This window comes from Colossoma macropomum, unplaced genomic scaffold (assembly GCF_904425465.1).
Source record: "Colossoma macropomum unplaced genomic scaffold, Colossoma_macropomum, whole genome shotgun sequence".
Taxonomy (NCBI): Eukaryota; Metazoa; Chordata; class Actinopteri; order Characiformes; family Serrasalmidae; genus Colossoma; species Colossoma macropomum.
Window position 1 is genome coordinate 12,332,844 of NW_023494791.1, and position 13,234 is coordinate 12,346,077.

General features: G+C 38.5%; 1 protein-coding gene across 5 annotated transcripts in view; it reads left to right on the forward strand.

Moving 5' to 3' along the window:
- Nucleotides 1–11,642, forward strand: part of letm1 (leucine zipper-EF-hand containing transmembrane protein 1) — a 33,636-nt gene extending 21,994 nt beyond the window's left edge. The window contains exons 9-15 of one of the 5 annotated variants that reach the window (XM_036573921.1): nucleotides 1,155–1,319; nucleotides 1,835–1,933; nucleotides 4,420–4,554; nucleotides 6,458–6,651; nucleotides 6,843–6,875; nucleotides 7,528–7,684; nucleotides 9,038–11,642. In XM_036573921.1, the coding sequence (XP_036429814.1) occupies nucleotides 1,155–1,319; nucleotides 1,835–1,933; nucleotides 4,420–4,554; nucleotides 6,458–6,651; nucleotides 6,843–6,875; nucleotides 7,528–7,684; nucleotides 9,038–9,190 (936 nt within the window). In that variant the 3' untranslated portion in view covers nucleotides 9,191–11,642. Of the gene's footprint in view, nucleotides 1–1,154; nucleotides 1,320–1,834; nucleotides 1,934–4,419; nucleotides 4,555–6,457; nucleotides 6,652–6,842; nucleotides 7,339–7,527; nucleotides 7,685–9,037 lie in introns of those variants that run through there. The other 4 variants (XM_036573923.1, XM_036573924.1, XM_036573925.1 and 1 more) reach the window with 4 other exon arrangements.
- The last annotated feature ends 1,592 nt before the right edge of the window (nucleotides 11,643–13,234 follow it).

A 13,234-nucleotide genomic window follows, 5' to 3' on the forward strand; every position in this document is an offset into this window, starting at 1 on the left:
GGCCTTCTGAATAGGGGAATTAGGTGGTTCTAATTAGAGCTGCAATAAAACACTGCAGGAGAATCACCAGGAGCAAAACAAATTAAGATTCGGTTGTGCACGATTGCAACAGACATTTAGACTGTTAATAAGCACAGTAATGTCTGTTAACTCTTGAAATAGAAATCATTTATTTTCAAAAATGTATGTTGCTTCTAAACTTTTGGCCTGTAATGTATACTTATTTGGAGCAGAGTAGACATACAGTACTGTGCAAAAGTCAGAGACCACCCTTTCAGTTATTTAATTACCTGCCAAGAAAAGCAATTAATTATTAATTTTTTAACGTCAGTAAAAGGCAGGAAACATGTTTTTAACAGAAAATTACAACCGAGGCCTCAACAACTAAATATAATATAAAGTTTTTCAGTATGTAGTGTGTCCACGTTATGTTTTATTACACTTTCCATTCTTTTTGGAGACATCTTACAATTTAAGTAACCCCACTTACAAATTTAGACTCATCAGTTCATAAAACCATAGATGTCCAGTCTTAGTCCATAGAGTTGTCTTCCTTCAGTGGAAGGATGGACAGAAGTATCTGGATTTGTTCTGAAGATCTGAAGCAAGAGTGGAGCTTGATTTTCTCCTCTCTCTCAAAGATGAAGGTTTAAGTTCTCTAATGGCGGTCTACCAGGTCTTGCATGGTTGTTTACTGTGTGGGTTGTAAGAAGAAATTTTTTCTTAAGAACGGCTGGTGAGTGAGGCCCAGTGTTAGTGTCTCTTTGAAGTGGAACAAAGTGTTATTGACATTTTGGGGGCACAGCTGTGCATAGCAGTGCAGCGGTGCACGAAAGTAAAGAGTGGACAATTAAATACCGATAGATTTAATATACTTAGTATTGTAGGTTTTTGTGTGATCTTCTGTAAAATAAGTTCATGTTTCCTGCTTTTTGTCTGACAGGAAAAAAACAAATATCTTAGTGGTCATTTTAACTGGAAAACCAAGGAGCTTAGAGAGCTACAGGGTCCTAATTTGTAATTCGTAATTTGCGAATAGGAAGGATTGATTTTGGCCATGATTTGTACTGCAGTTTGTCACAACTGTATAAATGTTGCTAATATATATGACACAACATATTGGGGTGTGTGTGTGTTTGTGTGTGTATTCCTAGGCTAAAGAGGCTCAAGTGAAGGTGGCAGAGCTGGATTTCTCTAAGGTGGATAATAAGACTAAGCTAGAGACCACGCTTCAGGAGGAGGCTGCTATTCTCCAGGAGAACAGAGAGAAGGAGATGGAGAGGCTGGCCGATGCTGCAGAGAAAGCCAAAGAACAACAGGTCTAAGCATCTGTCAAACACTCATTTAACTAGTACTAACCATCACAAACTTTACTTCATGATGTTTGATGCTTCTTGCAGACTGGATATGTATACTGATCTGTAATTTGGCAGCACTGTTGGTCACATGTCAAACATTTTTGTTTGCTTGCTTCATTAATTATCAGATTCAGAGTGGTAGGGAGTCTCTGTGATTTGACAAGAATGATAAATCCAGATTATCATTTTATTTCTTGTAGTGCTGTTTGGAACTAGAAATGCTTGGTTAGAACTACAATTTACATTAAATGACATATAAAATTAGTGTGTTATGTAATGACCAGGTTTCCCAGACATTGATTAGGCCGAGCCTTGGACTAAATTGAAATGTCAGTCGTGATTCACTTGTCTTAATATAGATTTAGGTCTGGGAAACTGGCTTAAAATTGTACTTTGTATTAACACATGATTATAAGATAGCACATGTTGCCTAGTAGAGCCAAATGGAGCTTATTCACAGCTGCCTGTGTTTGCAGAAGGCTGAAGTGGAGGCAGATGTTGCTCTTTCCAACGTAGATGCGGCTGTTCACCCTGAAACACTACGAGACGCAGCACCAGTGCTGGAAGGCATTAAGGTAACAGTGACACCGCACAGAACACACACACACACACACACACACACACTAAAACTCTTTTGCACTATTTAACCTTTTGTTCTTAATGACTTAAAACAGCATGAGGGCTGTGCTTTTCACAAAAAACACGTTTCCTGCAAGCTTTCTTTTTCCTGGCATGTTAAATTTTTAAGGCTGTCCGTATGCTGAGAAGGTTAACTAATTATTTTTTATTTTATCTAACTTCATCAAAGGGTATCCATAAATCTGTGGCAAAGACATCACTTACCAATACAACTAATAGCCTGGCGCATGGCAAATTAATAAAATTTTTTTGATTGTAATCCTTTTGAGTGTGCTGACCAGGTGTCTAAACCAGCATAAATCTATATTGGAAAAATTTTACTTGGAAAATCCATTTAGTGTACCTTTTAAAATAGGCCTTTGCCAGCCACAGAACACTCGTATTTGGATAACCATGTGGAACATAACTGCATTAAACAGTTAAACTGAGTTTAGAGTTGGTGTCATTTATCTATGACAAAATCTTTAGTTCACCTCCTGTCACATTCTATGCACACACATCCTCTTTAGAGTTAGGGTCAGTCTCAAAATCACCGGAAAAAAAGTGTTTTTATTGTCATCTTTAATTTGGCTATGAATTTGTATTTAATCTAGTAAGAAAGAACAGAATTGTGAATGTCACAAAAACTTTACCATTCAATTCCTGTAGTGTCTGTAGCCACTTAGCTTAGCCTGAGACATGACAATGTTTTTCAACCAGTGCAGCTCAACAGCCAGTTGTGTTATGCACAATAAAGTGTTAGTGTAGGAAATTACATCTCCTAATATGTTTATCAGTTCAGTTATGTTCACATGTGGGAATACTAGTGTTTTTCTATGTTTCCATAAAATGAATCAATAAATGAACAACATTTTTTTTTAACTGGCAGTAAATGAGTTTTTACCTTTACAGGGGGCTGTTACCGTGTTTACTTGGTTAACCGCCGCTGTGCACAGGCCTTCTTTAAAGTTATTTAAATCAGGAATTGTTACCAAGAGCAAGCTGGGTTTTGAACAACTATAAAACTCTTAATAAATACGTTTACCATACTGTCTGTTAGTAAATCTTTTTATGGTCAGCTTTGTCGTCGGTACAATTCCTGATTGGGCTTCAGTTAAAGTGGAATTCCAGCACTTTTTCAAATTTTGTGCATAATTAAATTGTTGAGACATACACAAAAAGACAGAGTGATTTGCTGTTAAATGGTTTATTACCGAGAAACTTACTGACTTTTACTGATTTCTTTACAGTGGTGGTAATAAGAAGCAGGGATTGTGACATCTACAACACAAATTATAGCCATGTTATGTACTATCCAAAGCCTATGTGTCTGCTGAGTTTTGATACGTAATGCTGATGATAGTAAAATAGTAGTAATTATGAAAAATAAGTTTTCATTGGTTTACTCTTTTGCATTATAACACCCTGCATGTACCTCTTCACGGTGATGGTTACTAAAAAAAAAAGATCAGGCCAAAACCCTCTGAAACCGTGGTAAACAGTGTTTCAGACATCAGGCCATTTCATAACCATTTCATTTTATAACGTTCTCTAAGGGAGCTTTCATAGGCATTAAACTCTTCAGACACCTGGTTCCTGTCACCACCACCGTGAACTGTTCTGAGTCAGTAGGTTTCTCTAGAATGGAGCATTTCACATCAAACCACTTTAAATGACTGTGTTCACATCTTCACCATTTAATTATGAAGAAATTTTGAAAATCTTCTTCAGCTTGTGTGCTTTGTGTAACGTGTCCGTCTGTGTGTTAACTCATTTTCTTCATGCTGCGGTCAGTTTGAGCAGTGGCAGAAGTACCTGCGCATTCAGGTTATATATTGATCTGCTTTCATTCAGGCGAGCAGCACACTGGCTGTTCTGCTCTTCATGACTGGAGATCTTGTTAGATTAGAATTGTTCCTTATGGGCTGACGAAATCCATAAGGAAATAGTTTCTGACGTGATTAATGTTCTCAAAAAAAAAATTCTCTTCTAATTAAAATTTCTAGTTACTAGAGCTGTCATGAAGGGTGGAAGTATGTAATGTAGCCTTCCTCACTCCTCTCCCCATTGTGTAAGTGAGGGTGTGGGTGTGTATGTGGTTGGTGATTCAGGCTGTGGGATGACACACCTCTTAACAGTCACAGAGCACACACCGCACTGTCTGAGACACTTGCTGTTACCCCCTTCCTTCCTGTAACCCTTTGACAACCCCCTATTAGTAAATTGTAGTGTTGCTGTCTTGTATGTATTTATGTACTTATAATCAAAGCCCTTAAATTCTGACTGTTGAAAATTGATTGTCCTCCACTATAGGATGTTTGTGCCTTTGCCTTCTTATTCAGGCGCTTGGTGTCTCTGCATGTGCATCGATAGTGGTGTGAGCTGGATGGGTGTGGTGATATAGATTATGTGATGAACTATCAGTCATGTTTAAACCCACCAGGGTGAGGAAATCACTAAGGAGGAGATTGATTTGCTGAGTGACGCCTGCACCAAACTGAAGGAGCAGAAGAAACTCCTCACCAAAGAAAAGGAGGAGCTGGAGGAGTTAAAGGATGATGTACAGGAGTACAATGAGGTGAGTGAGGAAGTGACAATACACTGGGAAGTAAATAAAATCACTGGAGGTCACTTTGTGCCTTATAGAGTTTGTCTGTATGATTGTATATCAGACTTAGCTTAAGTCCTGCTACTAACGAGTGTTGATTCTTATCTAGGGAAAAAGCACTGGCCCCAGCCTCAGGGCATGCAATAACTCATTATAGTAGTTCGGACTGCACACCAGAGGTCACTCTCTCTTTTGCAGTACTGTTCAAGCTGTACCTTAGCCCTCTGAAGTCAACCATGTCACTGGCACCATGAACTACCTCCTAGATATTGTTTATTTGCCGTAGAAACTCAAACTGGGGGCTCCAAATTCACTCATATCTTTCACAGTTTAGCTTTATGGATGTTGTTTATTCACCATTCAACTTTGAAGATAGCACCAACTGAGAACAGCAGCTAGAACATAAAATCCCTAGACCAGGGGCTCCCAACCTTTTGCTACTCACAGCCCCTAAGACCCACCACAATAGCCTTTGCACCCAGCAAGAAGATTTAACCAGCCCGGTCGTTTCAAATGTAAGCAAATGTAACAAAATAATCAAGCCTATCAAATTTCACTTGTCTGTATAATCACACATCATAAGCACTGAAAACTTCTACAATTTTCAGTTTGTTGCCTTTTGTCCATAATGCATGAATTGCACAATCCAGAAAAAGAAATGTTTTACATTGACTTGCACCGAAAATATAACTTAACTAACTGCATTTTGCCCAACCAGTAACTGAGCCACCAGCCTTTTAAATATTTTTTATTTTTTATTTTTGCAAATAGTTAGCACAACAATAATATTTACTTGTCACATTTAAAAGTAGTGGTTTAATTAAGTGTTGGTGTATTGTGATGATTAAAAACCAAAAAAAATGTTGATATAAAAAAAATTTAAACATGACCATGAACGACCCCCTCATGCAGTACCACCATGGCCCACAGGAGGGCTGCAACCTACAGATTAAAAAAGCACTGCTCTACAACTCAGACAACTCAGAAGTGCTGTTTTTGTCTCTACACCAAGTCTAGTCATTCAGCAAAGCTGTTGTGTGCTTGCCCAGTGATTGAAAAATCTGTTGATGCATCTAATATCCATCTCAGCAACTGGACCATCCAGATTGTTTGCAGATCGTCATAGTAGTCACTACTATGCTAGAATTTAGCATATCTGTGTATATAGCTTATTCTTTAAATAATGCCATACATGCATGCAACATATTCTGAGGAGCCTTTTCTTTTCTATGTGGTGTGGTGTGTTTGCTTTGAAATAGACCTTGAAATAGACCAGTCGTCAGTCATACAAAATGAAGAAAAAATGTGAAGACTTTTTCTCCCCTCCCCCAGCATTTTCAGTACTTTTAAATACAGTCACCTTAGACACTAGAATATTAATAGCCCTGTGTGTGCGTGAACATACCTTGTATTGTTACTTAAAATGGGGGTATCTGTATTTACTGTTAAATCTTAATCTCAAAGCATAAGGCAAATAATATTTTGGAAAAAAGTATCTTTATTAGGGGTGTAAATATCTGGACTTTATTTAAGTTTGATTTGATCTGATTATTTTGGAATGATTCAGAATTTTGTTCGAAATACATTGAATGCAGAAACGTTACTGGAGGAATTCATTACGCAGGCAAATATAAACGGTAAAATAATACTTTTTTTGAGATTTTTACTTTTGAAAATGGCCCAAGAATTGTTTTGCCTATATTTTATTGAATATTATTAAAATAATTCTAACAAAATCCACCACTTTTAAATGTTCAGCAGAATATAACACATACAACAGACTATAATTCTTCCCTTGCCCGAATGAAAAGGCTGTCTGTGAGAGAATGTTCTCTCCTTACTCATGCCCTGTTTATGTCCTGCTCTGCTTCAGGATCTGGAGGAGATAAAGAAGGAGCTGTCCAAGACCGGGCAGGAGAAAGAGGTGGAGGAGTCTAAAGCCAGTAAGCATCTGTCTCGCCGGCTCAACCGCATGATCAGCCGCATGGATAAGATCATAAATGAGCTGGAGAAAGATAAACTGGTGCTGGATGGACAGATGGACAGTGGAACTACGCCACCTGTTGGGTAAGAAGGACTGACTGTTGTTTGAACGGTCATGTTGTGTATTTGTATGTCAGTCTGCGTGTGATGGAGGTGGATATAATTTTTATTTTTCAGTGTAATGGTGGTGGGAGGGTGACACTGACGTTAGGTGTTCTTAACCATAAAAAGGGTTCCCAGTTAAATTAATAGTTTCTTTTTGTTGTTTTTTGTAGATTGTTCTTTGAGAAACGTAGTGACTTACAAAGGTAAGAAAAGGAGGTGCTTTGGGGTCTGTGGGGTCTCTTGCCTGCCAACTGTACCACTAACACAGACTTCATAGTTTTCTTTCCATGTTTCAGTGTGGTCGGTTCATCTTGATTTCCTTCTGATCAGTCATCAGTAAATGTGCTTGTCATTTGCTAACTGGGTGCTATGTCGTTAATTCTGTTCGTCGTGTGGATTTAATTGATCTTTTGATTAAAATCACCCATCTGTTTCTCAATATCTATGAAAGGGGGACCAGTGCAGTGTAGAGTTTAGGTTTTTTGTTGTTCCAGGCTCGTCGACTAACATAACAGACCAGTGTTCTTAGTGCTGGTGATAAAATCGTAGCGCAATAAACTAAATACAGCTTTACCTGCTCCTCTTTTTCTTGTGCTAAAATGACAAAATAACAAAAACACATCTGTGGAAAAATAGTCGATCAAATAAAATTTTCTTAAAATGTCATTTTAGCATTTAGATGTAGCAGGTTTTATAGAACAGGAAAAATACTGAGTATAAAATATTACATAGTTGCATCCTATACGCTGGGAACCCTGCGTAGCATCGGCCGCATGCGTTTGGTTCATCGTCCGACATGCTCCTCCTCCATCATCTCATTTTCTGTGTTAGCGAGTAATCGTTTCCTGTATGCAGTATGTTCCTGTCCTGTAGGGAAAACCTGATCAGCATCAACGAGCTCATCGCCATCATGAGGCAGATCCAGAGCATCCCGGAACAGAAGCTGCTCAGCATCGCTGACGCGCTGGACGAAAACAAGGACGGCAAGATAGACATTGATGATGTTATGAAGGTAACGAGGAAACTTTGAAGCAAAGGAGAGCAAATACAGCGTCCTCTCAGTCTGTCTGTGGGGCTGCAAATTAACACTTGGATGTCATTTTCTGTTCTCACTGTTTGAGCTATGTGTGTTAAGAACATATCGATATGTAATTACAGGATAACCGCTAATTTACATTGCTGTTATGGCCAGTACCGATACCAATAGCAATTTCAGTGACACTTTTATTTTGAGTGGTCCTTTTAGAAGAAACACTCAACAGACTCTCAGTAACATGTCAAAACATATGAGGGTTAGGATTAGGTTTTGGGTTGAGCTAAAGGTTAGGGTTAGGATTAGGAGCAGGGTGAGGATTAGGTTGTGGGTTGAGGTTGGGTAAGGTTAGGTTTTGCGTAATGGAACTAACATATTAACGATACATCTACTTAATGTAAGTAATGTATCAATAGAACATCTACAAGATATTTACTTCAGTGTATTCAGATGCTTCACTACTGATACTTCACTGATATGTTGTTCATGTGTTACTGATAATCTGTTACGAGTTTATTAATTATCTACAAAGGACCTCTCCAAATAAAGTGTCACCGCAATTTCAGTTCCAACTAAAATCCGTATACGAAGTGCAGTAAAGCTAAGCTTAGAGTTTAGAACTCTAAGAATAGATTATCGTGGTGTTATCTACCATACTATCAATTTCTGTGAGTTTGAGAAGAATGGATGTTTACAGTTGCATTTTACATTCATTAGAATCTAACACAGCTTACAGTCTAATCAGAAATACCACCTCTAGTGAGCTATTGGCTGTAATGATTGGCCAATAATAATAATGATATTTTTCCAATTAACAGCGATTAATGCAGTTGTATGCAAAAGGTTCGGCAACCCGGTCAGATTACATGTTTTGTTGAATTTTGTAGGTGAAAATGAGTTAACACATCCTCTACAGAGATCACACTTCTGTACATTTTAACAAACAACTACTGTTTATTTGGTATATCTAGCTTACTGACAAAAAACATAATATCTGGTCTGTGCAAAAGTTATGGCACATTTTATATTTTATGTTTTCCAAGATGTTAAACTCAGGAACATATCAAGAACTAACCCTAACCTAACTGTAAACCTAACCTTCACTGTGCCCTAGAATTTGCAGAAAAATGCTGTATTTACGTTTGTTCACTATGGAGGATGTGTTGATGTCTAAAATAAAAAAAACATAATCTGAACGGAGGTATTCAGACTTTTACATACAACTGTATATCGGCTGCCGATAAATTTTGCACCCCTAATTTCTCTTCTCTAGTCTACTTGCTTATGGTCTGGAAACTGGAGCTGATGAGGTATCTGTTGTGGTTTTTGAAGGTGGTGGAGCTGATCGACAAGGAAGACATAGACATCTCCACTACGCAGGTGGCGGAGATCATGGTGATGCTGCAGAAGGAGGAGAAGCTGGTGGAGAAGGAGAAGGCCAAGGAGAAGGCCGAAAAGGAGCAGGCAGCTAAAGTTCAGAACTAAGTCCTGTGGTTTAGTGGCAAAGGAACACTGGAGCTACTGGTGCTTAAGCCCTGGGTTTCGTACTTGAAAAGGAGCGAAACTAAATGATAACCGTTTTAAAAAATCAGAAAACGTTCAACCCCCCCCCAACCATCAGATGGCAGTCATGTCATTTCTTGCGAGTTGAGTCTGTGTGAGCTTTTCTTTTCGTACACCATCGTCGCCATCATCATTCCACTGCCACAGCAATGATTCATTCACTCATTCATCTTTGTATTTGTTGTGTTTAAACCAGGTTATTTAGCAAATGTCACTGAATGTAGTTTGGGGGACCTTGATTTGTCTGGTAATCAAGAACGTGAAGTGGCAATGTAACTCTAGAAAACCTGAACTCAAGGCATTTTTTTTGCATGAATGCACAAATGCTAATGACTGATCAGCTGTTTCAGACTGAATCAAGTCTTGGCTGCATATGTTTAATGAGCTTTCTTTTTTGTTATTACTCAGCTGTGGCCTTGAGTGAACAAACAGCCCCATTTCCCTGACAATCCCATTGAAAATCTAGCTTTTATAGATTACGTATTGCACAGAAGAAAACCCTTAAAATGATATATAAAGGAATGTTCCAGCTTGTTAACCTAATCTCTGTCTGCAGCATTTGTAGCATACAGTTGATTACCATAGGCAATAATTTCAGTGCATTTATAAACAGACTTATGATAGAAGCCAGTGGGCTATTGCTTCAGCAGCTGCCCACTGACTTGCATTATAAGAAAATTCTAGGTCGAGTGTTCTTAGTGTAGGGAAAGGTGTCAAAATGACTGTCTGGGGTCACTGAGCATACACTACTAATGCGTCAGATAGAGATTAGGTTGAAAAATTATGGATGTGCTCCTTTTACAGTTTCCTTTTCACCTGTAGTTTAAACCAGGCATTCTTGTGGTCTTGTATATGAGCGATATAGTTAACTTTGGAACAAATAATGGTTGTGGATTTTTGTTTTGCTGGGTCAGAAAGCTCTGTGTGACTGCACAGGAGAGATGAAATTGAGAGAGACTGCTGTTAGGTGCTTAAAGTGTGCGTGTTTGTGTGTGTTTGGACAAGTGAAGATGTAGGGAGCTGGGTGCGGTGCAGACAGTGCCGGCGCAAAACTCGGCTCAGGCCCAGCATGGTGAGACCAGTCTGGGTACAGTCAGTCCGAGTGCTGGGTAAACACTCACTCCATACATGGAGAGGGTAGGGAGCAGAGGCAGAATACGTGCGCACACACTAATACACAGACACAGAGAGTATTTTGTCAGCGTAGCATAGTTGCACAGGGCACAGCAGACAGTGAATACATCATTCCCAACCCTAAACATGTCATACAGAGAGAACAGAGTGTCTGGGCTCAAAGCACCATGTCTGTGCTGCGTCAGAGAGAGAAACAGTCGTATGCAAAAGATTGAACACCCCAGGTCAAATTCCGTTTGTTGATTTTCTATGTGAAAATAGCTTACTGCAGCACCATGTTCTCTATAGAGGATGTGTGCTTATTTTTACCTAGAAAATCAACAAAACACATCATTGCATGTTTGCACACGACTGTAAGCGTCTTTTGGGGTCAGGGTGCCTAAATATTTCAAACTTTGTCCATAAGCTTTAACAAGGCAGCAGACAAGGGTCAGAGCTCCACCCTCAACACAGTAACAGCCTGTGTTTGTGCAGCTTCTGTCTGCATATCGACATGTAGGCCTTAAACCACATATATTAATTACTCTGCATTATAATCTCATGCTATTGTGTCTACTGTGTAAAGGGAGCAGGATGTATTATACTGATGTACGATTGCACTATGGTTATTTAAAGCTTTTTTATGATTATTATTTTGAGGTCTTGATCCAGACTCAGGTACTTTTGTGTAATGTATGCCAAGGGATGCAGGTGCAAGTGGAGATATTAGAAGAATGGTGCATTTTGTACAGTGGCAGGAGAGTGTATTTGTGTGAGAGGTGAGGATTTTGGAAAGAGAGTATTTTTTACTTTGAGCATGCACAGCTGCTGTCCTGCTTTAATATAAAGCCTCTTGGTCAGACCAATAGCTTTTTCGTGAGGTGAGTACATGTAAGACACATGTAGCATAGAAGGATAGGAGAATGAAAACTAGAGGAGAAGGCAGGCTAAAACTCCTGAAGACTTGAGGGGGAATTCCACCAAATTTAGAAAAATTTATAGTTCAGTTGTTGAGATGTAAACATTCATTTAAAGAAGTTTGATATGAAACGTAAGCTTCATTCTTGCAGAGGCAGAATTGTTCACAGTGGTGGTGATAGGAACCAAACATCTAAGTGTTTAATGTCTCTAAAAGCTGCATCACCTAAAGTCGTTTCATCATAGAGAAACTTACAGACTCTTGATTTCTTTACAGTGGTGGTGATTAGGAATGAGGAGTCACGGCAAAACACAAAGACATTTTATTTACTATCCAAAACAACATTTTATGAAATGTTGATGATGGTAGAATAGTAGTCTAGAAATCTGGATGTTTTATTGGGGACTATTTTTTATCACAACACCGTGCGTGTTCCTCTCTACCACTAATAATGTATGTTTCAAGCCAGGAGCTTATCCTAAAATATTTCCTCAGACATCAGGCAACATATTCATAACCGTTTCATGTAATAGCTTGCTGTGAGGGAGCTTTTAGAGGCATTAAACGCTTGGATGTCTGGTTCCTATCACTACCACTGCGAACAGTTATGACTTGGCAAGTTTTTTTGGAATGGAGCATTTCACATCAAAGCACTCTTAATGACTTTGTTTACATCTCAACCATTTAATTATACATAAATTGTGAAAGATTTCCCTTTATATCTCAAAGCATTAACTTCTTAAAAATGACTTAAGAATTTCTGCATAACTATTATTGTTAAAATGTAAAAGTCATTCAGAGCTGTTTGATGTGAAACGTAAGCTATTTGATTCTTGCAGAGACAGAATTGTTCACAGTGATGGTGACAGGAACCAGATATCTAAGTGTTTAATGTCTACAAGCTACGTCACAGAAAGTCACCACACAAAATTATTGCAATTATTGTCTGTTTTGTCTCTTTTGAAAAGGATATTTAAAAAAAAAAAATACAAGGTGGAGAGATATATGTAGGGCATTGTAAGGTAAAATATTACCCAGAGACTTGTTTTTGATCATCGTCACGTGTGGAAACCCAAAAGAGACGTGTAGGCTCTGCTTGTTCTGGTTTGCACATGAGTCGACTTCTACATCGCTAAGTGTTGATAAATGTCTGTAATGCACCATTTGACCTAAAACCAAACTCTTAATGACTTTGCTTACATTTCAGCGAGTAAATGATGCACACATTTAGAAAAACTTGATGGAATTCCCCTTAAAGCAAAGAATATAGCGTTCAGAATTGGTATGTTTAGGTAGGAACATTGTGCTGTACTTGTGTGGGTACCCATATGAGTAACTGTTAAATTTCTATAAAGCTCTCTACAAGAATTAGATTAGTTTGGCAAAGCTAGATAAGCTAGTGTTGTAGACTGAGACGTGTCCCTTTTTAGAGAATTGAAGGTGTGTTGAGGAAGCCCTCAAGGAGCTTGTGCTGTACTGAGTCTTAGATCAGCACTGATTTCAACTGACAGAGCTGCACTTGGCCCCTCTGGGGCCACTGTAATTGTGAAAGCATCACAAACTCAGTGTACAGCGCATGAAATAGTATTTGACTGCCTGATTTTTTGCAAATTTTAGATATTTTGACACTGTCAGGTTTTCAGATGCTTAGCCAGAATGTTACCAAAAGCAGAAAAGCTGACTAAGCAGATATGATAATAATATTAAATTATCTGAATAATTCAAAATGAGGTCTTCTTGTGCGATTCTGTAATTGGCCTGATTGTCCCACCACCCGCTGAAGAAAAACGTGCAAAAATTTAGAATGTGTGCAGAAAGTCAGCTGGGTCTACAGTACTGTTTTATGGCCTGTATGATTGTGACTGTACAAGTGTACAGTGGATTGGCTTTTAATCATTTAATTCAATGAGTTTTTCTTATTGCGAGTTCACCAA